This window comes from Perognathus longimembris, chromosome 15 (assembly GCF_023159225.1).
Source record: "Perognathus longimembris pacificus isolate PPM17 chromosome 15, ASM2315922v1, whole genome shotgun sequence".
In the NCBI taxonomy this organism is placed as follows: domain Eukaryota; kingdom Metazoa; phylum Chordata; class Mammalia; order Rodentia; family Heteromyidae; genus Perognathus; species Perognathus longimembris.
In genome coordinates this window covers 12,372,099-12,397,268 of record NC_063175.1, presented here as the reverse complement: position 1 = coordinate 12,397,268, position 25,170 = coordinate 12,372,099, and the positions used below count along the sequence as shown (strand labels likewise).

The following is a 25,170-nucleotide window of genomic DNA, read 5'->3' as shown; positions in this document are numbered from 1 at the left end:
GCTATTAAGATCTGAAGAGGTACAGCTGCTTGGACACTATGAACTGAAACTATAATTGTAGCTCCTCTCAAGGACAAAACTTCACACTGAGGAGAAACTATAAAACTGGGACAATAAAGTAACTTAAAACGACCCACGTGACAGTGATAGCAGACAGTACAGAGACAGGTCTTAGGAGGCATAGCTTTTTATTACTCTGTTTTAACAAAGAACGAATAACTCCATACCTCTGAAATGAAAATCAGACTTCTCTCAGACTTTTTTTTTTGTATTACTTGGGTTTGAAGTCAAATAGGTACTCTGTCACTTGAGCCACTTCCAAGCTCCTTTTGCTTTCATTATTTTTAGAACAGGGTCATGCTTTTTTGCCCAGATCAGCCTGGGCAGTGATCTTCCTGTTTGTTTCCTGTGTAGCTTATATGATAGGATCACCCAGTTCTCTACTTCCTGCCCAAGACTAGGGTTTGAATTCAGGGGCTTGCACTCTTGGCTGGCTCTCCTCCCATTCTAGAGCCATGCCTCTAGTTCCGGCTTGTTGCTGGTTAATTAGAAATAAGAATCTTGAAAATTTATCTAGCTGGGCTGGCTTTGATCTTAAGACTCTTGAATAGCCAGAACTGGTTGACATGGAATCTCATGAACTTTTTACCTGGGCTGCCCTTAGCCACTAACCACCCAATTTCTCCACCCCAAGCAGCTAATATTACATGCATGAGCCACAGACTTTTAAATATATACTCAAACCAATATGAAGTTTGAAGGCCACAAACTGTTAAGATAATCCTGTAACCTTTCCTTGGAAACTTCATAGAACTTAGGAGTTTAGTTTAACTTTAGACATCCATAATTGCTCAAGAAAAAAAAAATGAAGTGGTGGTGAGAGAAAACATATACTGGGCTGGGAATATGGCCTAGTGGCAAGAGTGCTTGCCTCGTATACATGAAGCCCTGGGTTCGATTCCCCAGCACTACATATATAGAAAACACCCAGAAGTGGCACTGTGGCTCAAGTGGCAGAGTGCTAGCCTTGAGCAAAAAGAAGCCAGGGACAGTGCTCAGGCCCTGAGTTCAAGGCGCAGGACTGGCAAAAAAAGAGAGAGAGAGAGAGAAAAATGTATTTATAGAACAACCAGTCAGTGATTATAAAGGGAAGCCATTACAGTCATGAGTGGCTTTGCAAGGTGCATACAATTCATGTATCACAAATAGGGTAGCTGGGAACCAGTGGCTCACACCTGTAATCCCAGCTACTCAAGAGGCTGAAATCTGAAGATCATTGTTCAAAACTAGCCATAGTAGAAAAGTCCATGAGGCTCTTAACTCCAATTAACCACTCAAAAAAGGAAGAAGTGGAACTGTGGTCAAGTGGTATGCTGGCTTTGAGCAAAAGAACTCAGGAGCAGTGCCCAGGCCAAGTTCAACTCTAGGACCACACATGCACACACATGCATGTGCACACACACAAAAAACAGGGCAAGAATGAAAAAAACAGGTGCAGAGTAGACTATGCTGATTGATTTCCATCATTTGCTGCTAGTGAAAAGATGCTACTTCAAGTCAAATTATATATACAGAGAAAGAAGATATCAATACATAATTTAACATTTCTAATAGGACAAAAACAAAATAAATGAGGAAAATGAAGAATATTAAATAAAACTATAGAACCATTAGGATAAATATGGAAACATTTTAAAGGAAGACACCAAATAAAACAAAATTCTAGACAATTTGTTAAAAGTCACAATATAGAATCTTCTAATTCTAATTTTATAAAGTAAACTTAAGTTCTCCAAAATTTTTCTTCTTATCCAATTTTGTTTGGTGTGTGTGTGCACACGTGTGCATGCATGTGCATGCACTTACTAGTCCTGTGGCTTAAACTCAGGGCATGGGCACTATTCCTGAGATTTTTTTTGTTCAATGCTAGCACTGCTGCTTTTGTTGAATGGTTAACAGGGAATAAGAGTCTCATGGACTTTTCTACCCCTGCAGATTTTGAACCGTGATCCAGAGATCTCAGCCTCCTAAGTAGCTAGGATTACCGGTGTGAGTCACTAGTGCCAGCTTGTTGTTCCATTCTTACTCACCAAGTTGGTCTTCCCAATTTCATATGAGATGCTCTCCTGAATGATTTTTAATTTTTTTTTTTATTCTTTGCCAGTCCTGAGTGCCTGGGCACTGTCTCTAGCTTCTTTTTGCTCTTTTTGCTCACTTTACCACTTAAGCCACAGTGCCACTTCCAGCTTTTTCTGTTTATGTGGTGCTGAGGAATCAAACCCAGGACTTGTGCATGCCAGGCAAGCACTGTACCTCTAAACCACATTCCCTCTCCTGAATAATTTCTACACATTCAGTTAGTTAAGTAAGGATATTTCATTCTATCACATACTTACATGGAATGGTTCTCAAGTAGAGGTTATCTCTGATCACTTGTTGCAATTTGTGGTCAATTGATCCTTTCTGAAACTGAAGACTGAGGTAATGTCGCAAATCTTTATTAATGACTTTGCCTACAAAAAAAAAGAAAGAAAACATAGCTGTTAGATGTCCATTTAAATATAGAAGCTAGTGACTCACATGCTTTTAAACCACCTGTTAATGGGAAAGGAAATCACAGAATTTTTTTTTTTGGGGGGGGGGGGCAGTCCTGGGCTTGGACTCAGGGCCTGAACACTGTCCCTGGCTTCTTTTTGCTCAAGAAGCACTCTGCCACTTGAGCCACAGCGCCACTTCTGGCCATTTTCTGTATATGTGGTGCTGGGGAATTGAACCCAGGGCCTCATGTATACGAGGCAAGCACTCTTGCCACTAGGCCATATCCCCAGCCCCGAAATCAAAACAAAAAGAAGGTAACAAGTTATTACAGGTACAATGATTAAATTATGTAGTACAGTATAATGTGGGCCTAATTTTACTGATGACTGGAACTGTTACTTCAGCACTAGTAGCAGTACAGATGCATAATACACACATATGCTTTGACCATTCCTCACAACAACCTTTGCAGCAGGTTATATGAACTGTAAAGAGGAGAGGTTTCGTCACTTGGCCAAGGTTACAGTGTGTGGCTCCAGGGAGTGCATCTCCAATCCTCACTGTCACCATGGGCACACTAGGCTGGGCTAGTTTTTCCGCTGCCTCCCCTCTGCCTGTGCCTCTGTCTCTCTTTCTGTGTACTGTCTATGTATGAGCTCTTACAAGTCTTTCCAAGCTGAAAGAAGAGTTCCAGGGGTGGGTAGGTTGAGCAGAACCTTCTAACAATAACTTGAAAGAACATCAGCTAACTCAGGTCTAGTTCCCCATAAGTTAACAATGTGGTATTCATGCTCAAATGCCACCTCATTATTTCCAGTCTACTTTCAATCTATAAGAGTATACTTAAGCCAGGTGCTGGTGATTCACACCTATCATCTTAGCTACTCAGGAGGCTAGAATTTGAGTATTGTGGTTCAAAGCCACCCCAGGCAGGAAAGTCTGTAAAATTCTTATTTCCAATTAACTACGAAAAGGCTAGAAGTGGTGCTGTGGCTCAAGTGGTAGAGTGCCAGCCTTGAGCACAAAAGCTCAGGGGCAGTACCCAGGCCTGGAATTCAGATCCCCACAACCAGCACACAGATATACTTTACAAAGTCCATTTCTACATTATCCTCTAAGTGCCTCACTCTCACTACAAGCAAGCAAGAACACACTAATTTTTAAAAATAATTTATATATTTAATTTTCTTTCCAGTCCTGGGCCTTGAACTCAGGGCCTGAGCACTGTTCCTGGCTTCTTTTTGCTCAAGGCTAGCACTCTGCCACTTGAGCCACAGCGCCACTTCTGGACATTTTCTATATATGTGGTGCTGAGGAATTGAACCCAGGGCTTCATGTATACGAGGCAAGCACTCTTGCCACTAGGCCATATTCCCAGCCCGCTATATATTTAAATTCTTGTCCAGTCTCAAGTGTATTTGGTATTCTCCAACTTGAAGCTTAGAAAAACACAGGTTGAAATAATCAAGCAATGCTGTCATCTTCTGCCTAATACTTCCCCTTCTACTTCGTAATCAGGAAGGTGTTTCCCACCAATAGGGGGTCACATTCTTTGTCAGTTACAGATTACACACTAGGGCAAGAGGACATGTTAAAGTGGTATGTCCACTCACCACAGACTTCTGGAAGAGACCTCTGTAAGTACACAGGCTACATTTTATCTATTGCCTTGACTCCTGCATCACTGAACTTCAACTTAAGTCTGTTGCTGTATACATGCTCTAGGATCCTTAAAAAGGTCTCTCTTGCTCCTCCTCCCCTTTGTCTTTTTGTCCCCCTCTACTTTCCCTGATTCACTCCTTTTCTTGCTTATTCTTCTTTAATGCATTTACAATAAGAAAAACTGGAGGCATTAGCTAGAGAAAAAACTTTTGGATCTTAAGTAGTCTGACATCTGAAAATTAGTTGCCTAACCCTTTATTGCATGCAGAATTCCACATGAATGCAGTACTAAAATTCCTTCACTATATTTAAATTATCTGCAAATGAAACATTAGTCTGTATGCTTTATTTGTTTTTATGCTTTGCTTGACTAATCAGTATTGTGCACGTGATGAAACAGCTATTTCTCTTAAAAACTCTCAGACATGTGGCCAGTATAAGATGTAGAGAAAACAGTTGGTGGCTCAGAGGGAACCTCTCTGAGGCCAAGGTACTCAATCCAGAGGAAACTGACTTCTTTTTTTTTTAATTTATTTTTTTTGTTTATTAATTGAACACAAATTTTTTTACAAGGTGTTGTGCAAAAAGGGTACAGTTACATAGTAGGGCAGTGTGTACATTTCTTGTACACATCTTACATATCTTACGTCCTGTTTTTCTATCCCTTCTCTAGGTCAGGTAGACATACATACAATATACAATGTATCAAGAACATATATAGTATTCATAGACTTGGTCTCTACTGTCTCTCCGTCTCCCTTTGTTAACAGTCATATATCAGGGAAATCATGCCCCTTTGATTTCTGTGTTCTAGGCTTGTCTCGCTCAACATTATTTGTTCGAGTTCTGACCATTTCCCTGCGAATAACAATATTTCACCACTCCTAATCGCTATGTAGTATTCCATTGTGTATAGGTACCATATTTTTTGGATCCATTCGTCTGTGGAGGGGCATCTGGGTTGTTTCCATATTTTGGCTATTGTGAATTGTGCCGCGATAAACATGGAAGTACAAATGTCTTTTTGATATCTTAGGTTTTGCTGTTTAGGATAGATGCCTAGGAGTGGTATGGCTGGGTCATAGGGTAGCTCTATATTGAGCTTTTTGAGAAACCTCCATACTGTTCTCCAAAGTGGTTGTACTAATTTGCACTCCCACCAACAATGGAGAAGGGTTCCTCTTTCCCCACAGCCCCTCCAGCATTGGTTGTTTCCTGAGTTCAGAGTATAGGCCATTCTAACTGGGGTGAGGTGGTATCTCAGGGTTGTTTTTATTTGCATTTCCTTTACTACCAGGGATGCTGAGCATTTCCTCATGTGTTTCTTTGCCATTTTTATATCTTCTCCTGTGAAGTCTCTCTTTAGCTCTTTTGTCCATTTCCTAATTGGTTTGTTTATTGGGCTTGGAGGGGCTTAGTTTTTTGAGTTCTCTGTAGATGACAGATATCAGGCCTTTGTCTGTTGCTGTGCTGGTAAATATCCTTTCCCATATCGTTGGCTGTCTTTCTATTTTGGTGGCTATGTCCTTAGATGTGCAGAAACTTTTTAATTTGTAGTAGTCCCATTTGTTGAGTCTTTCCCCTATTTGTTGTGCCCCTGGGACTCTACTCAGGAAGTTCCTTCCTGTGCCTATAAGTTCTAGTGTCTTTCCTACTCTGTCCTTCAGTAGTTTCAAGGATTCAGGTCTGATATTGAGGTCCTTGATCCATTTTGAGTTGATCTTGGTGCATGGTGATAGGCTTGGGTCTACTTTGAGGTTTCTGTATATGGCTGCCCAGTTTTCCCAGCACCAGTAGTTGAAGAGGCTATGTTTATTCCATTGTATGTCTCTAGCTCCTTTGTCAAATATCAGTTGGTTGTAAGAGTACGGTTTTATTTCTGGGTCTTCAGTTCTAATCCATTGGTCTTCCGATCTGTTTTTATACCAATACCAGGCTGTTTTTGTTATGATGGCCTTGGTGCATGGTGATAGGCTTGGGTCTACTTTGAGGTTTCTGTATATGGCTGCCCAGTTTTCCCAGCACCAGTAGTTGAAGAGGCTATGTTTATTCCATTGTATGTCTCTAGCTCCTTTGTCAAATATCAGTTGGTTGTAAGAGTGCGGTTTTATTTCTGGGTCTTCAGTTCTAATCCATTGGTCTTCCGATCTGTTTTTATACCAATACCAGGCTGTTTTTGTTATGATGGCCTTGTGAAGGCAATACAAAATTATTATTATTATTATTATTTTATTTATTATTTTTTTTGGCCAGTCCTGGGCCTTGGACTCAGGGCCTGAGCACCGTCCCTGGCTTCTCCCCGCTCAAGGCTAGCACCCTGCCAACTGAACCACAGCGCCCCTTCTGGCCATTTTCCATATATGTGGCACTGGTGAATCGAACCGAGAGCTTCATGTGTAGGAGGCAAGCACTCTTGCCACTAGGCCATATTCCCAGCCCTGGATCTTCAATTCTAATCCATTGGTCTTCTGGTCTGTTTTTATACCAATACCAGGCTGTTTTTGTTATGATGGCCCTATAGTAGAGCTTGAAGTCTGGTATTGTGATACCTCCTGCACTGCTTTTTTTGCCTAGAATTGCTTTGGCTATTCTAGGTCTTTTGCTGTTCCATATGAATTTATGGATTGGTTTCTCTATTTCAGTGAAGGATGTGGCTGGGATTTTGATACGTATTGCATTGAATTTGTATAACAATTTGGGCAATATGGCCATTTTCACTATATTGATTCTGCCTACCCATGAGCATGGGAGGTCTTTCCATCTCCTTGTGTCTTCTTTGATTTCCCTTATTAGATTTTTGTAGTTTTCATTAAATAGGTCCGTCATGTCCTTGGTTAAGTTGATCCCTAGGTACTTTATTCTTTTTTTGGCTACTGTAAATGGAATTGTTTCCATGACTTCCTTTTCTGTTTCTATATTGCTGGTGTACAGAAAAGCTGCTGACTTTTGTGGATTGATTTTGTATCCTGCTACTTTGCCAAACTGGTTTATTAGGTGTAGGAGTTTGGGTACTGAGTTTTTTGGGTCCTTCAGATATAAGATCATGTCGTCTGCGAATAGGGATAGCTTGATTTCTTCCTTGGAAACTGACTTCTGAGGGTAATGAGCTAATGTATGGTCAGTGCCCTTCCCTCCCATCGCCTCCTCTTATACTGGTTTCAGCGTTGTCTACTCTACCTGGTGCCATGGGGTGCTGTGTCCACATAAATACTGTTAAGAGCAAAAAGCCTGCACCTTGACCACAAGCCCACCAAGAAACCAAGACCTTTGAAGCCAAGACCACTGCAGAATGCCAGTCATGTTTCCCTCTGCTCTCCCTGTGCTAGGCTCAGGGCTGCCTCTCACATGGGATAAGCAGGTGTGAAGTCAGGAGCTATGCTTTAGTCATCTCTGAACCCCCCCAAATAGCTGACAGATTAAAGCCTTGGCTTAAACACATAACATTTTAAATAAAGTGGATATCAAGATGATGTTTTAAATTAAATTTACTTTAGAAAAATGCCTTAACTATTGCCTTCAGAGACACAGTTAACCTCAAAGTACCAACATTAAAAGTAATGATTTGAACATCTGATATATTTTAAATGAAAATATGCAGGTTACAAAATAGAATAGTAAGTGTGAACCCAAACTGAAACAACCTGAGGGATATGCAAATAAGCAATGAAAAAAAGCATACATAAAACAAAGTCATGCTACAACATTTACCTAATATTTGAAGTATGATTGAAGGGTATAATTACTAGAGCATTTTAAATAACTTCCATATATCCTTTTTTCTTCATCATTTTTGTATTTTCAGAAGTGAAAATGAGCCAGGCACCAGTGGGCTTCCTGCCTATAATTCTAGTTCCTCAGGAAACTGAGTCCTGGAGGATTGAGGTTTGAAACTAGTCTGGGCAGAAAAGTCTATGAAACTCCATCTCCACTTAGCCAGCAAAATGTCAGACTAGAGGTGTGGCTCAAGCAGTAGAGCATCAGCCATACACAGGAAGGTAGAGTTCCAGGCCTTGAAATCAATCACCGGCTGGCATGCATGCTACATACTTACACACACACACACACACACACACACACACACACACGTGTGAAATGTAAAATTACACATGTAAAAACATAAAATACATGTAAAATGTACTATTACACTGAAGGGTACAAACTGTGTCCTTCGGGCTGAGAATGTGGCTTAGTGGCAGAGTGCTTGCCTTGCATGCATGAAGCCCTGTGTTCAATTCCTTGGTACCACATAAACAGAAAAAGACAGAAGTGGCGCTGTGGCTCAAGTGGTAGAGTGTTAGCCTTAAGCAAAAAGAAGCCAGGGACAGTGCTCAGGCCCTGAGTTCAAGCCCCAGGACTGGCACTAAACAAAAACAAAAACAAAAACAAAACCCAAGCTGTACCCTTCAAAGGTCCTACGCAGAAAAGACGCCTGACGTAATAGATCATTATAAAAAAAACTTGTAAAACTTTTACATAAAATTGGGTATCTGTAGGTTTTCCTTTAGTTATTTGGCTTCAAAGAAAGTATTATTTTCACTGTACCTAAATTAAAGCACAGCCATTTATAAGTTATAGAATCTACATTTGAAAAATAAAATTTAAATTACTGCTTAAGATGAGACAGAGCAAAATCATCAAAAATTTTTTTTGAAAAGTATACCAGGAATATTTAGCAAAATGGAACCTTGGCAGAACAGGGTGGAAAAAATAAGGAATAACAAAACTGGCACTTTTCTAATTGATGGGATTATATAGATGTAATATTTTTTTTCTAAAACCTGTATTTTAGAAGTGCTGTCCTGGGACTGTTAGCAATATTTGCTTTGTGACATCCACACTAGGAATCATTAACAAGCCTGTCATAAAGCCAGATAATGAATGCCTATTTGGCAGATCAATACCTGAGTCATAGCACTAATGCTTCAGCCTTCTGACAGGAAGGTACAAGCCATCCATTGTGCCCTGTCACTTTCCCTGGAAACAGAATCACCATGTTCAGTAGTGCTTGCAAATGGAAGTCATGTCCAAGACCTGAGGTGGAAGATCTGTAACTAGAATTTAACAGCTGATAAGAGGTAGTTGAAAGGGAATAAAGATGTATTTGATTAGAAGTCTTACCCATAAGAGATGGCCATTTGAGAAGTAATGCTGTAACTAAAGGGGCTCCCTGGTTTAATCCATCCAACCTCTGTGTTCCAATAGAAACTGATAGGCTGACAGAATTGACCACTATTCTAGGAATGATTTAATAGTATCTTTTTCTCTGGTAGCTTTAAAAAATAATTTATGCTACTGGTGCTGGCAGCTCATACCTGAAATTCTAGCTACTCAGGAGAGTGAGAGCTGAGGATCATGGTTTGAAGCTAGCCTAGGCAGGAAAGTCCATGAGACTCATCTCCAATTAACCACCAAAAAGCTGGTAGTGAAGCTATAGCTCAAGTAGTAGAGTGCTAGCTTTGAGTACAAAAGTTCAGAAACAGTGAGTGCCCAGGCCCTGAATACAAGCAACCCAGGGCTGGCACCAAAAACAAACAAAATAATAATTTATGCTAATCCTCAGAAATTTTCTGAAGTAGATGGTTAAAGGGTAGAAAAATTATATCACATGTCAAAAGTAATCTGACTCCAAGGATAATCAACATTCATTCAACAAATGAAGTAATTTAAGTACTTCCTATTTCCATTGTTAATCTCTAGTTTAACCAACATGTGTGGAAGGATTTTTAAAATTATGTTTATGAAACATGGCCACATAAATTTATCTGCTCAAAAAACCGTAAGACAGTCTTTCAGGTGACACTTCCACACAGAACAAAATAAAGAGAAAACATAAAAAATAGAAGGAAAAAAAGTTTAACTCTGCCCATTCAAATAGCAACTCCAAAAACACTAAATAACAGAGATCACAATGAAAGAATATAAGGCAACTGAAAAGATAGATGTTTTTTCTTGGCCCTGTGAATTAACTAAGTCCCCCAACTTTTTATCTACACCCTGTGATGTAAGCTACTCTCTAATGCAGTTCCTTTGCTCCTTGGGCTCCAGTGAAGATGGATTCATGACAACATCTTGTGACATGAGGCAATTGCTCCTGAGGCAAGCAGTGCCATCTCCTTCTTTATCTTGTGGCAAAAGACAAAACCTTTCTCTCAAGTGAAAGCAATAACTTCTCTGGACTTCCTCCAGGGACAAAAACTGAGCTAATGTAGTCAACCAGGCCACACCTATGGCCTGGGACTGTCATACCTTCCTCATCTCCTGCCCCAGTCCCCTTATATATTCTGAAGCCAATGTCTGTACCATTGAAGATGGCTGATTGATATAGACTGAAGTGCTGCCATGCAATAAACCTTTCTCTGCCTTTCACAATGTCTCTTTACTGGCACAAGTAGCCAGACCTAACTTGGGACTTCTGGACTTTGAGCCTGCGGTCTAAAAATGTCCCATAAGTGACAAACAACTCTTTAAGTCTTGTGTGTTTTGCAGTCTGCATAGAAAACATATGGAAGACCCTCATAGATATCTGTTGCTTACAGATGGGTTATGGGGGTGGGGACAGAGCAAGACCAAAGGAAGAATGCAGTAGCCAAGTAGTTATTTTCTTCTGCAAAAGGTTCTTAACTGTAATGTCAACGGGCAAAAGTATGTCAAAGATGCAGATCAGAGTAACAGAGCAGAAAGGTGCATGCTGATGCACCTATCAAAATGGGTGACTTCTTAACTCACTGCCTGCTCACTGCAAGACAGAGGGAACCAAATGAAACCACTGCCCCCAGTCCCCATAACACAGTACAAACATTTCCAACACCAAGGAACCAGAGATAGAAAAAGCTCCGAGCAACTAATCTCTCATCTTAATTTGTAACTGCCCTTGGCTCTAGCTCCTTTCCTCCTTTCTACCTTCTCATATGTCTGAATATGGAGGCCATCTACCATCTTCATCAAGCTGGAGGCTCCGTGGGCTAGTGGTAAGAGCCAAGAAGGACTGAAGTTAAAAAAAAACAATTAGCATGGATGGGCTTTAAGCAAGAATGTACAAGGGATGGGCCAAGTGCTGCACAAAGAAAGGAACAGCACTGTCCAGGTAAGGCGACTGCAATTCCTCACTACACGAAAGGAGAAAAGGAGACAGACGAGGCTCTCTGCACAGACCCAGGTATGCTGAGGGTTTCCAAATAAAAAACTGCCCTTAGAAAAGAAAGTCATCTTTCCTTGTAAAAATTTGAAAGCCTCAGATTACAGAAGAATCTAACAAATTATTTTATTTTGAAAAAACATCAAGTACTAGCTAGAGCAGACATATTAGCCCAAGCCCATCATTCTTTGGGAAGGTATCTGACACCACAGCTAAGGGTGGGTGGGAACAGCAAAGTGAGAAAACTAAATGATGATTCCTTGAGATACTACTTCAAACTGACCGTGTCAGTTGTCACTGTCCAATAATCTCTCAAAGGTCACTTGAAAAAGTGACTCCGTCTGTGACTTCTAAAATGTTGTGGGAGAAAAACTGGGGTAACAATTCTACCCTAAGTGAACTTGTGGTTTGGACAGCTTTGTACACAGAATCCAAAAACCAAACCAAAACAGCAAAATACCCCCACACTATCTCAAACCTCCTCCCTGGAAAGAGCAAGGTTTGATCTGAAAACTGTTAGATGACTCATTCCTGTTGGGGGCAAAACACCAAACAAAGTAAGCGCAAAGTTTAAGCATAGCTTTACAGGCAATATTTCTGAATTATTTTAACCACATGTATAATGATATTAAATATTAAATGTAGAAATCGGATCAAATCTTGGAAAGTTCAGACTTACATGGTGTATTCATTAGAATATATTTTTTTTAATGTCTGAGATAGCTGGGCACTGCTGGCTCACACCTGTAATCTTAGCTACTCAGGAGGCCGTGATCCAAGGATTGCAGTTTGAAGCCAGCCCAGGCATTAAAGTCCCCATGAGATTCTTTTTTTTGGGGGTGGGGGTGGGGTGGGGGAGCAGTCCTGGGACTTGGACTCAGGGCTTGAGCACTGTCCCTGGCTTCTTTTTGCTCAAGGATAGCACTCTGCCACTTGAGCCACAGCGCCACTTCTGGCCATTTTCTGTATATGTGGTGCTGGGGAATTGAACCCAGGGCCTCATGTATATGAGGCAAGCACTCTTGCCACTAGGCCATATCCCCAGCCCCCATGAGATTCTTATCTCCAATTTATCATTAAAAAAACTAGAAGTGGCACTGTGGCCCAAGTGGTAGAGCACTAGCCTTGAGCAAAAGAGGCTCAGGGACAGGGCCCAGGCCTCAAGTTCAAGCCCCACGACTGACAAAAGAAAAAAAAGAAGTCTGAGAAACTGTGGTATAGCTTAAGTACTGAGACTTCTGTTTGAATAAAATGATAGATAAGCTTTGATGATAAATCTGACAGGAAGATTCAGAGGAAAAGACAAAAATATCACCGAAGGCTTTCAACTTGGTTAGCTGTAGACAATTTGAGTTTCACTTTAAAAGGGAAAAGGAAGAGGCTTGGGTAAGAGGAAGGAAATCAAGGTACCACTTAGGAAGGTTGTTTTGAGATGTTGATGAGACAGACTCCCTGTAAAAATGAATGTCAAACAGTAAACCAGAAAGACAGGCAACGAATTGGGAAAAAAAAATCTTTACCAGTAATACATCAAATAGCGACCTGATATCCAATATATACAAGGAGTTCAAGAAACTAACCTCTCCAAAACTTAATACACTAATTACTAAATGAGCAAGGGAGCAAAGGAGAAACTTCTCAGAAGAAGAGGTAAGAATGACAAAGAAACACATGAAGAAATGATCATCCCTGGCCATAAAGGAAATGCAAACCAAAATAACCCTGAGATTCCATCTCACTCCAGATAGATTGGCCAGCATTTTGAATTTAAACAACAAAAAATGCTGGCAGGGATGCAGAGAAAGAGGAACCCTACTGCACTGAACTGCTGGTGGGAACATAAACTAGTACAACCGCTCTGGGAAGTCTGGAGGTTCCTCAAGAAACTAAACACAGAGCTTCCCTACAACCCAGCCATACCACTCCTAGGCATCTACCCTGAGCACCATGATCCAAGACATGATAAGGACACCTGCACATCCATGTTCAATGTCACACTGTTCACAATAGCCAAGATACAGAAACAACCCAGATGCCCCACAATAGGTAAGTCGATCCAAAAAAATGTGGTACCTAAATACAATGGAATTTTACACAGGTATTAGAAAGAATAAAATAATGCCATTTTCAGGGAAATGGATGGAAATAGAACAAATTATTTTAAGTGAAGTAAGCCAAGATCAGAGAGGCAAATGGCGCATGTTCTCCCCGATATGTGGAAGTTAAGTCTAGAACACATTGGGATATGATAAATTACACAGGATTCTAGATACTCACATACAGTGAAACCAAAAAAGGACAGTCTTAGGAGAGAATCATAAATATTCAATGCCTCTTCATAGTTATATACAATAATACACATATTGAAACAAACTGCTAAGATAGGGAAATAAAAGACTTTTTAATTTTTTTCTTTTTCTGATAATTCTGTATTCTTTACTTTATATATGGTATATTCACTTCTAGAGGAGGCCACAGAATCCAAGGAAAAATGATAAAAAGTGCAGCAGTAGTAGAGCACCCTGGACATTGATGAAAGTGAACTATTTTACTCATGGATGGAGATAGGAGGAAGTGATGAGAGAGAATGAAGAAAAAGATGACATTGTATAAAAGGAAATGTACTTATTACCTGACTCATAAAAATGTAAACCTCTGTATAACACCTCTATAATAATAATAAAGTAAACTTTTTAAAATGCCAAATAAGTTGTGGATAGGAGTATGAAAAAATTCAGAGGACAGACCTAAACTTAGAGTGGTAAATTGAGAATCTTTGGTTCATGAAGAGAATGACAAAAATGTAGCTTTGGTTAGAGATACCATGAAGTGATTTCATATATAGCTGATGAAAATACTTTTTAAAAGACATTATGGCAAAATATCAATAATATACACATCACCTGAAAAGAATCCTCGCAAGGTAATAGCTATAGTGTAAAAAATTTAAGGTGAATGTTTATCCCAGCATTATATACAAGGAACTCAAATATCCAACTATAGGTAACTGCTGAATGACAATAAGGAATCATAATAGTGTCTAAACACTTATTGAACAGAAACACAGGAAGCTACAGAACAGCATTAGTCCACAATACCATTAATGAAGTAGTACACACAGGTATGTAAAAAATATATTCTAAATGTGCTATCTCTGAATGGAAAGACACTGAAGAATTTTAATTCATCTTCATCATTTTCTATATTGAAGCTTTTCTTAAAAAATAAAAAAGCATACCATTAAAAATCAATAAAGATCCCCCTCTTAAGTGTTTAAAAATTGAGATGCACTATAATCTAGGACAGGGGAGGAAAACCACCCTGGCTGAATACATGTTTTTCAAATTCCAGCCTGTGTAAGCAGGACCACATTATCAAAGCTTAGCACTGCTCCAGGCTTAAAACCAAACAAGCAGGCTAGAGAAGTCAAGTCTGGCTGACTTGATCCACTAACGTGACTACTGAAATAAGTGGTGACCAGGCCTTTAAGAGGTTACAGAAGGGCTGGGAATATGGCCTAGTGGCAAGAGTGCTTGCCTCGCATACATGAACAGAAGTGGCGCTGTGGCTCAAGTGGCAGAGTGCTAGCCTTGAGCAAAAAGAAGCCAGGGACAGTGCTCAGGCCCTGAGTCCAAGCCCCAGGACTGGCAAAAAAAAAAAAAAAAAAAAAGAGGTTACAGAAGAGGCTATTAAACCCAGACCCAGGATTGAGATCTATATAGCAATTTAGAGTGAGTTACTGTAAAACCACACTCATCTTGAGGATTAGGATACTATGTACAAGAAAACATGGATAAAATAAAAAACAACAGCTTGACTACAATAAAAACTATTTCCATTTAAAAAAAGGAAAAAGAAATATCATATGATAATAGTTACTCTTTCTCTTACAGTAAATAAAACTGAAAGAATAAAAATATCAGGTTCTCTCTAGGTATTAGGGACATCAAAAAAATTATAAAGTAGTCCCTGTCCTCAGTGCCACAGGCCATCCTGTCGTGCTTTGTTTAGTTAAGTAGAAACAAATAATCGGAAAGGCAGGTTAGGAAGCATGTACAAGGTACACAGGTGGGGGATGCCACAGTGACCTCGGGCTAGAGTTGGATGGAGGAGGGGACGGGGAGTCCATGGGCAATCTTGGGTGGAAAACAGCTTCCTGCATTGCACTGAGGTATAAAAAAATGTGGAGGGGCTGGGAATATGGCCTAGTGGCAAGAGTGCTTGCCTCTTACACTTGAAGCCCTGGGTTCAATTCCTCAGCACCACATATATAGAAAATGGCCAGAAGTGGCACTGTGGCTCAAGTGGCAGAGTGCCTTGAGTAAAAAGAAGCCAGGGACAGTGATCAGGCCGAGTCCAAGTCCATTTAAAAAAAAAAAAAATGTGGAGGGGCAAGAGACTATAAAACTAGAGTGACAGTCTGTAAGCTCAGGGAAGAGATTTTACCCAGGACATTAAAAGCTCAGAATATTGCTTTCTGACAGTCACTGAAAGTTTCATGGGAATGTTATATGACTAAACCTGTGTTTCGGAAGAATCATTCTGGTAACCATGTGAATTATGAAGACAAAGGAGAACAGGGACAGAGCTCCAAGACCAGCACATAATAAATTTGGTCACAGCCCAATTAATATTAGCATCAGAAGCAGCACTAGAAGAATCAGCACAGCAAAGAAATGGATTGGTGAAATAGGAAGCAGACTCCAGAAACATACTACGTAGTTGGAACTTGGCCAAAATCTAAAGCGAATCAATGCTCACAGATTTGCAAGGAAGTGCTATGACTCAAAGTTAAAATTATGTCTCTGAAAAAGAGAATAAATTAAACAAACAAGCAATAACTATAATGTATGCTTGAAGCAAACTCAGAAAAATTAAAAAAGAAATGTAATTGGAAATGGAAAGGTCCACATGTACCAAGAGAAAGAAAAATGACAGCATCATAAAGACATATTTAAATTCTTAGTTTACTTTTGGGGGTAGGAATAGTGGGGTATAGCAATCTCTGAATTTTCCTTCAAAAAAGAAGAGAATTATTTATACAGATGAAGTGAAGAGAAATGAATATGACATCTTTTTTTTTTTTTTTCCAGTCCTGGGGCTTGGACTCAGGGCCTGAGCACTGTCCCTGGCTTCTTTTTTGCTCAAGGCTAGCACTCTGCCACTTGAGCCACAACGCCACTTCTGGCCATTTTCTGTATATGTGGTGCTGGGGAATCGAACCCAGGGCCTCATGTATATGAGGCAGGCACTCTTGCCACTAGGCCATATCCCCAGCCCAGAATATGACATCTTCTTGGTGAAAGAAACTGTGTGGTCTCTTTTTTTTCCTTTGCTTCTCTTGTGATGGTAGTGGTGATCATAAATGAATGAATAAATGATAGATGAGTTTTGGGCTAGATTTCATGTAACTGTCTTTCCTCAGGATACAAGGAAAGTGGTAACTCAGAGTCCTATCAATGAAACCCAAAGAAAAAGTTACAATTTTGATTTGCTATAGAGACATATATTATTTCTGTGATGAAAAATAAACAAGAAACACATGAAAAAAATTAACAAAGTAACACGAGTGTTAGGTACAAAAAGCAAATAAAATCTACTCATCATTTTATTTTATGGCAAAAAGTAAAAAGTTACTGCCTTTTTTTTGGTAGGTTGTGGGCCTTGAACTCAGGGCTTGGGTGCTGCCCCTGAGCCTCTTTGCGCTCAAGGCTAGTGCTCTACCAACTGAGCCACAGTGCCAGTTTTTGAGTGGTGAAAATAAGAGTCTTACAGAGACGTTCCTGCCCAGGCTGGCTTTGAACTGTGATCCTCAGATCTCAACCTCCTGAGTAGCTAGAATTATAGGCATGAACCACCAGCACCCTGCAAATGACTGCTTTTGAAGACAGCCAAGATGATAAAGATGGGAGTAAACTGCCGTGACATATGTATGCCACATGTTCTCTTTCTCTGACATACTTCTTTTCTAATAAACTCTCTTTCCCCTCATTTCTTTATTGTCAGTGATGTACGCACAAACCACACTCAAGCCAGCCAAGCCGCAGGAAAACAGACCATCGCAAGAAAACTAGAGGCCCCATTAAAGTTGGGAAAGAGGACACAGGACAGACACAAGAACATCTAACAAACTCTTGTATCATCTTTACTTTAAAAAGTAAGGCACTGGTTTATATAAAGCCATAAATCGATCACAATTAGATTGGAAAAAGTCTCTGATAATTTAAGACATCTATCAACTCATCCTTGTAGCTCATCAAACATACCCCTTAAGTTATGTGCATCATATCCAAGTCATGGAGCACCTTTACAATGCATACCCTTCAAACTGGTATTTCCAAACACTCCACTACAATGGAAGTGGAACTGTGGCTCCAAGTGGCAGATCCCTAGCCTTGAGCAGAAAAGCTCAGGATCAGCACTCAGAACCTGAACTTAAGCCCAAAAAACTATGTATGACTACAATTACTTCCCATCCAATAGTTGATGAACTTACTTTCCTTGGGGGACAAGGAAGCAATGGGATGATTAATTATGAGAGATCCAGTAATACTTTGTTATAAACTTGGTCTCAGTCTCAAAAGTAATGGAATTATTCTTACAAAAATCTTATTTACACACTTCACACATCACACACACACACACACACACACACACACACACACACACATTCATATAAACCCCAAAAGACAAGCTCTGTAGCAAGTTCCTATAGTTCAAGTCAAATCCTAAGGTGTTTGTTTCTGATTGTACAGACAGGATTAAGGTGATGTCAGGAAGTGCCAATGCAGAAATGGATATGCAGACTTTTTTTGTAATCTCCCCTTCTGAGGAGGGTAAGATTGAGAGAATCATGGTTGGAGTTTGGCATGGACAAAAAGTTAGTGAGAAACATGTCCTCCATCTCAATGAACAGCAGGTGTAGGAAATAATATCACCATTAAAGGCCACCAGGCAAAAATCCAAAACCTGACCTGAAAAATAATTCAGGCAAAAAGGATTGAGGTCATGGCTCAAAGGGCAGAGAACCTTTCTAGCAAATGCAAGCTCAGAGTTCAAACCTAGACTGCCAAAAAGAAAAAAAAAAGATGAATATCAGTGCCCACTTGCCCACTTGGAAAATGATATGTAGCTCACAGGAATGGGGGGGGGGGAACCACTGTTATTCATCCCTGTGATGAGATAAACCTGGAGACAGTATATATCCAAAAATTGTTCAGTCACTTCCTGAATTACATACTTCTAATTACAAATAAGCATTGACAAGAACTCTTATAGACATTCATTGTCTTACAATATGTATACTTTACACAAAATATCAAATAACATTCTAAATAAGTAGAATTGCTTTTTTAAATTAAATTGGTTAGAGTTGGGACCGTTTCAGAGATCAAACAGCAAGACGTATATGACCTAACAAGCTCCACGGTGATTTCTCTATGTAACAAATCTGTAACCTCAGAAAGAACAGGTTCCTGTGCCCCAACTTCCAATCCCAGAGTGAATGGAAATGACTATTAGATGGATCTGCTTTTCTACTTGTAGTTAAAATGTACTCAAGTTGCTATGTTTAGGATTTAGATAATTATGCCTTTACTGTGCTGTAGTGGAAGTATAAGAAAAAAACATAGTAAAGTGTATGATGTAAGTTTCACTATGCCTTTCCCAGAACTTAATTGGAATTAAGTATACAGCCCATCATAATATACAAAGGAAAGCTCTTGCTGTATAAATAAAAACAGCTGGTTAACTACTTTCAAGTTTAGAAGAAATATCAGTGTAAAGGAAATCAGTCAAACTGAACACAGTGAATAAATATAGGATAGCTGGCCCTGGTGTCTCACACCTGTCATCCTAGCTACTCAGGAGGCTAAGATCTGAGAATTGCCATCTGAAGCCAGTCTGGACAGAAAAGTCTGTGAAACTCATCTCCAATTAACCACCAGAAAACTGGAAGTGGTGCTGTGGCTCAAAACAGGAGACCACTATAGCCTTGAACAAAAAAGCTCTGGGATAGCACATAGGCCCTGAGTTCAAGCCTCAAGAATAACAACAAAAAAATCCAACAAAACAACAACAGGCATAAATTTAAATTTTCACTTGTTTAGTTGAATGAACCTAGCTGAGTACATAAAGATGTGTGTGGTCTTTGGAGTCTAGGGTCTCCCCAGGCTGCACACGGCAAGGTGGGTCAGCAGGGTACATAGTCTGTCTTTTGTGTCCTTACAGTAGAAAGGGCACAGACGGTGAGGTGTGGTCAATTTTAGAGGTATTGAAAGTTGTTCTTACCCATGGGCAAAGAAGAACATTAGGGTGTTAAGACACTGGAAGGCAGGCAGGCAGGCAGATATGATAATCCAGACTTTATGGCCGAGGGGAATCTAGGAAATCTCCCACTTGCTCATGCTTAGCAGGGAGGAACTGTGGGGCACACCTGGAAGTCAACTAGCTGGCCCTGCCTGTTTCTCAGTCTTGAGGCCACGTGCAGCTAAGATGGCTGCACCCAACAACAATGCGCAGCTGCTATAAGTGTCTTTGGTTATAACCCAGAGGCGGTTCTGTGGGCTTTGACACCGCCCCCCACCTTCCGCCCTTGATGGACAGCGCACTCCTCCCCTTCCTGCCGATCTTAGACCTGATTGGCTCCTGTGCCTTATATTAGTGGCACATACTTCCCCAATAAAGGAGACTTTGTGCTGACTTGTCTCCCAGGCCGTCTGATTGTCCTCCCGTGAGGGAGGGCTGGGTGCCAACCCTTTCCTCTTCTTGGCTTGTCCGGGTCTGGGCGTGCCTTCCCCATCTCTCCTGCGGGCCGGGGGAGCGCGGGGGTGGAGGGGTGGGGGGCAAGAAACCCCGACAGGAACAACACAAAGAATGCAGGGAACCTCAAATTTTTACAACCAAATTATTTAACACTTGTGGTAGTCTCCACTTTTAAATGATAAGAGAAAAAGATTCAGGCAAGAAATAAGGTAATCCAGGGCAGCAACTACAGTGAGAAGAGTGGAAAATATAGACCCTATATTTTTTAAGAGGGAAAAGGAGCAAAGTTGGAAGGAATGAACCAATCTTCACTATGTGTATGCAGGTGTTCTTGGGCTCTTCCACTCAGGCCATGGCCACGGCCACACACCCACACACACCCACACACACACTTTTCTCTACAGTATTATTCATAATATTTGTGTTCTAGGAAACATTTGGCAATGTTTGGAGACCATTTTTTCCCAATAAAATTTATCATTTAGAACAATTTTAGATTTACAGGAAAATTGCAAGGATAGTAAAGAGAATTCCTATCCATCTTGCCAAATCTCCCAGTGTGAACATAGTCCATTACTGTGGTACATTTGTCAAGACTAATAAACCATTAGTGATAGATTATCACTAAATAAAATCCATACTTTATTCAGATATTCAAAGTTTCAGCCCCAAGTCCCTTTTCCTGTTCTAGAACCCTATTAGGATAATGATGTTACATTTAGCTGTCATGCATCCTTAATTAAACTTCTTTGACTAAATATTTGACAATTTCTCTAACCTTCCTTGTTTTTGATGACCCTGAATATTTTGGGGACTGAGGTTGTATGTCTTGGGAGAGGAAGACTTCTGAGGTGAAACATTACAGCCATCACTTCACCACTGCTGATGTTAACTCTCTCCACTGGCGGTGTCAGACTTGTCAGATTCTTCCATTGTACTGTTATCCCACACACTGTACTCTACAAAGGAAATCACCAAGGCTATCGACACATAAGGAGTAGTTAGATTCCATACCTTGATGACACAAACTTACAAAAATTACTTGGAATTATTCTATGCAGAAGATTTGTCTATTTCATCCTGCTTTACATGATCATTTTTATGTCAGTATGGATGCATGGGTATTACACTTTTCTCTGGGTTATAATCCAATACTGGTCTATGTTATTGCTCGAATTGTCTGGGCTTAAGTTGCTGGGAATTCTTCAGTTAGCTCTCATGATCCCTTGGCATAGTCCTATAATTGTGAAATTTGTGGTCTTTTTTTTTTTTCCTTTGGGAATGTCCTTACTTTCTAATACTACAAAGACACTGAAGACTTTCAGTCTTTCTGACCCTGTCCTAGAATCTGTCATTTCTCCAAGGAGCTCTGGTTCCTTTTGGTTGGTAAACTGCATTAGAAACCAAGATCTGAATGCAAGATGTGTCATTACTAGTGTAGAGCATTGCTTCTAGACTCTGTCAACTGACAGAGCTTTCTGTGTTCTTGCTGATACTGCAGACATTTTTTCATTGGTTACAGACACCTAGAGGGTATAATTCAGGATGCCACTAAACATTCAATAGTACACAGGTGAGTCCTCCACAAGAAGTAATTATTCAGTCAAAAATGTCAATAATGCCCAAATTGAAACTCCCCTTATCAGTAATAGCACAACTCAATAATCCATGCATGTCTACCTCTAAGGAACAATTTAAGAAGTCAGTGCCACAGATCGTAACAGCATATTATCACACAACCACTACATACTGTCATTTAACTAAAAGTTACCTATGACTTCAACCTTAGGTAATTCCTTCGCTTTCAGGGTAGCGACTAAGAATACAAAATTGGAATCTGGTAAAAGCTGACTCTCAGTTCTGCTTTGTCTTTTATTTACTAGTTAATTGGTCTTGAGATATTTTCTTATCTCTGTACCTCATTTTCCTCATCTGTAAAAGAAAATATTATGTTTTATAATTATTTTAAGAATTAAATAATTATGTGAAAGATTGACACAATGAACAGCAGAGTTTACACATTAAAAATCTCAGATCATTTTTACAGGTCAAATAAAGAAAACAAGCTAACCTGTGATGAGAGATTATGTTGGAGTAGGAGTGAGTGTGGTACATAAAGGAGGATGAATATAATGGAAGTACCTTATATGTTTGTATTTCCATACATGAATTGAATCTTTAAAATTGTTATTAAAAGGTAGGAGAGGGGCTGGGAATATGGCCTAGTGGTAACGTACTCGCCTTGTTACATGAAGCCCTGGGTTCGATTCCTCAGCACCACATATATAGAAAACGGCCAGAAGTGGTGCTGTGGCTCAAGTGGCAGAGTACTAGCCTCGAGCAAAAAGAAGCCAGGGACAGTGCTCAGGCCCTGAGTTCAAGGCCCAGGACTGGCAACAAAAACAAAACCAAACAAAAGGTAGAAGAGAAGATAAAGTCACACAGGAGAATGAGATGAATTTGAGTACAGTCCACTCTACTCATATGTGGAAACACCCCCAATAAAACCTTAGCACAATTAATTTATATTATTTAAAATAAACAAAAAATACATTGTTAAATTTAACTGATCTTAATATGATGAAGTATTCTATTAATTTTAAACAATTGAGAAGATAAAGTTTTCTTAGTCTTCTTTCTCTCACTCTCTTAGAAGGTAGAATAAAAATTTACTAGTCCTTTCTTACTCTCTTTAATCAAAACTACATTAAAATGAACTACACAACTTATGGGTGGTATGGGAGAGAGTGAGGTAAACGGTAACACTGTTCAAAAAGAAATGTACTCTAAGCAGGGTGCGAGTGGCTCACATCTGTAATCCTAGCTACTCAGGAGGCTGAGATCTGAGGATAACGTTTTGAAGCCAGCATGGACAGGAAAGTCTGTGAGACTCTTATCTCTAATTAATCACAGAAAAAGCAGGAAGTGGTGTTATGGCTCAAGTGATAGAATTCTAGCCTTGAACTTAAAAAGGAGTTTAGGAACAGTGTCCAGGCCCAGGGTTCTAGTCCCAGGACTGCAAAAATAGGGAGGGAGGGATGGATAAACGTACTCTTTATCTGACTTATGTGACTGTAATGCCTCTGTACATCACTTTTATAATAATTTATTTTAAAAAGAAAAAGCTACATTAAGCCAGACACTGGTGGCTCCTGTGTAATCCCAGCTACTGAGGCAGGCTGAGATCTGAGGATTGGTTTGAAGCCAATCAGGGCAAGAAGTTTCTTGAGACTATTATCTTTAATTATACATCATAAAAAGGCAGAAATGGAACTGTAGGTCAAGTGATAGAGCCCTAGCCTTGAGCATAAAAGCTCAAAGATAGTACCCAGGCTCTGAATTCAAGCCCCAAGACAAGCACAGAATGAACAACAACCAAAACCCCCTACCTTAAACCATGATCCTACCACTTCATAGATCAACTTCCAATATCAAAATGTCAAGTTACAGAACCCAGGCAGTCCCACATACTAGACAGTCTCAGACACTATTCATATTACTCAAATAACAAATCTCACCAGAGGACACTGATGGGATTTGGCAGACTACTGCAATGAGATTACCATGCTTTTCTTGCTGGGGGTTTGTTGGTAGAGTTGTTTATTGTTGTTAGGTTTTCTATTGTGTTGTTTCTATTCTTGCTGTTTTTACTTAAGAAATGGTTTCTTTTTCCCATGCCTCCAACAGAAATGAAACTTTCCTTCAGAGGCCAAAGTCAACTTCTATTTGAAGAACTACATTGAGCACATGCTCTGTCCTTGAGCTGCTGTATTCTTAGACTACAAGATTTGGTTGGGGGAGGGGGGGAGGGAAGGGGCGGGGGTGCCAGTCCTGGGGCTTGGACTCAGGGCCTGGGCTCTGTCCCTGGCTTTTTTTTATTCAAGACTAGCACTCTACCACTTGAGCCACAATGCCACTTCTCTTTTTCTCTAGTGCTAAGGAATCGAATCCAGGGCTTCATGCATGCAAGGAAAGCAATCAACAGCTAAGCCATATTCCTAGCCCCTACAAGATTTTTTAAAAATAATTTTGTATTGCTTTCACTTCCCTTAGTACCTAATATAATTATAAATACTACTTCTTAGTTTATTGCCTAAATATTTGGTGAAAAACAGTAACAAAACAAATAAAATGACCATGACATCAATACTCAAGAAAGCATTCCTATAGTTTAGCAAAACTATAAGCAGATGGCAAGTGGCAAAGTAGACCACTGTTGGCACTAAAATAACTGAAATTCTCATCTGTCCTTTCACCCACATATATCTCAAGTGCCTAGTCTAGCAGGCACTGGGTAAACACCAGAAGTGAGCAGTCCTCGTGTCCACAGAAAAAGCAACACTATGTTTGGGAAGTCTTCAGGCTGCAATCTTCAGGCTGGCTCCCTTTTTCCTTCAGTACTGTTTATGATGTTAAAGTTAATTTGATATTTTACCTAACTGAAGGTGTTTTAGTGTGTCTGTATTATTTTGGGGTGGGGTGAGTAGGTAGTAATACAAATATCTGCCCCGTGAGGGCAACTATCCAGTACAGGATCTGCCAAATGTTGGTGTAATGATAAGCATAGAAGAGAAAAACGTAATCAACCTGTATTTACCTTGTGAAGGCAGAGAAGATAAATGCTAATTCATAAATCAAAATCTTCGAACTGCCTAGACATGATATTTGCATAGTAAATGTCAAAGTTAAATGTTGAAATATGAAACTAATACGTGTATTTTGTTGCTGACTGAAAGAAGGAAACAACTGCCTCAAATGACAAGCTTCAAAGTAACCAATATTTAGCTTTTCGGAAATGATCACTATTTTCTTTTCAAGCAAAAGCAAAACATACAAATATTCAGACAAGCACAAATTTAGATATAATTCAAGAGACCAATTAAAAAGACAACCTGGCATCTATGTAAGAAGAATAGTATAGGTATAGGATAACTTTAGGGAAACATCTCAAATAAAAATTGATTTTTAGTCACAATGAACAATTGAAAGTCATTAGAAGAGGGGATAAATTCAAGAATATTGAAAAGACCTCACTTATTTGATATTAGAAGTCATGCATATCACATTTATAC

The 25,170-nt window shown here is 39.8% G+C and overlaps 1 protein-coding gene across 2 annotated transcripts in view; it reads right to left on the bottom strand.

The window, feature by feature from the left end:
* Positions 1–25,170, bottom strand: part of Magi3 (membrane associated guanylate kinase, WW and PDZ domain containing 3) — a 194,388-nt gene that overhangs the window by 74,559 nt on the left and 94,659 nt on the right. For both annotated transcript variants that reach the window (XM_048363205.1, XM_048363206.1), the window contains exon 2: positions 2,397–2,513. In XM_048363205.1, the coding sequence (XP_048219162.1) occupies positions 2,397–2,513 (117 nt within the window). The remainder of the gene's footprint in view (positions 1–2,396; positions 2,514–25,170) is intronic.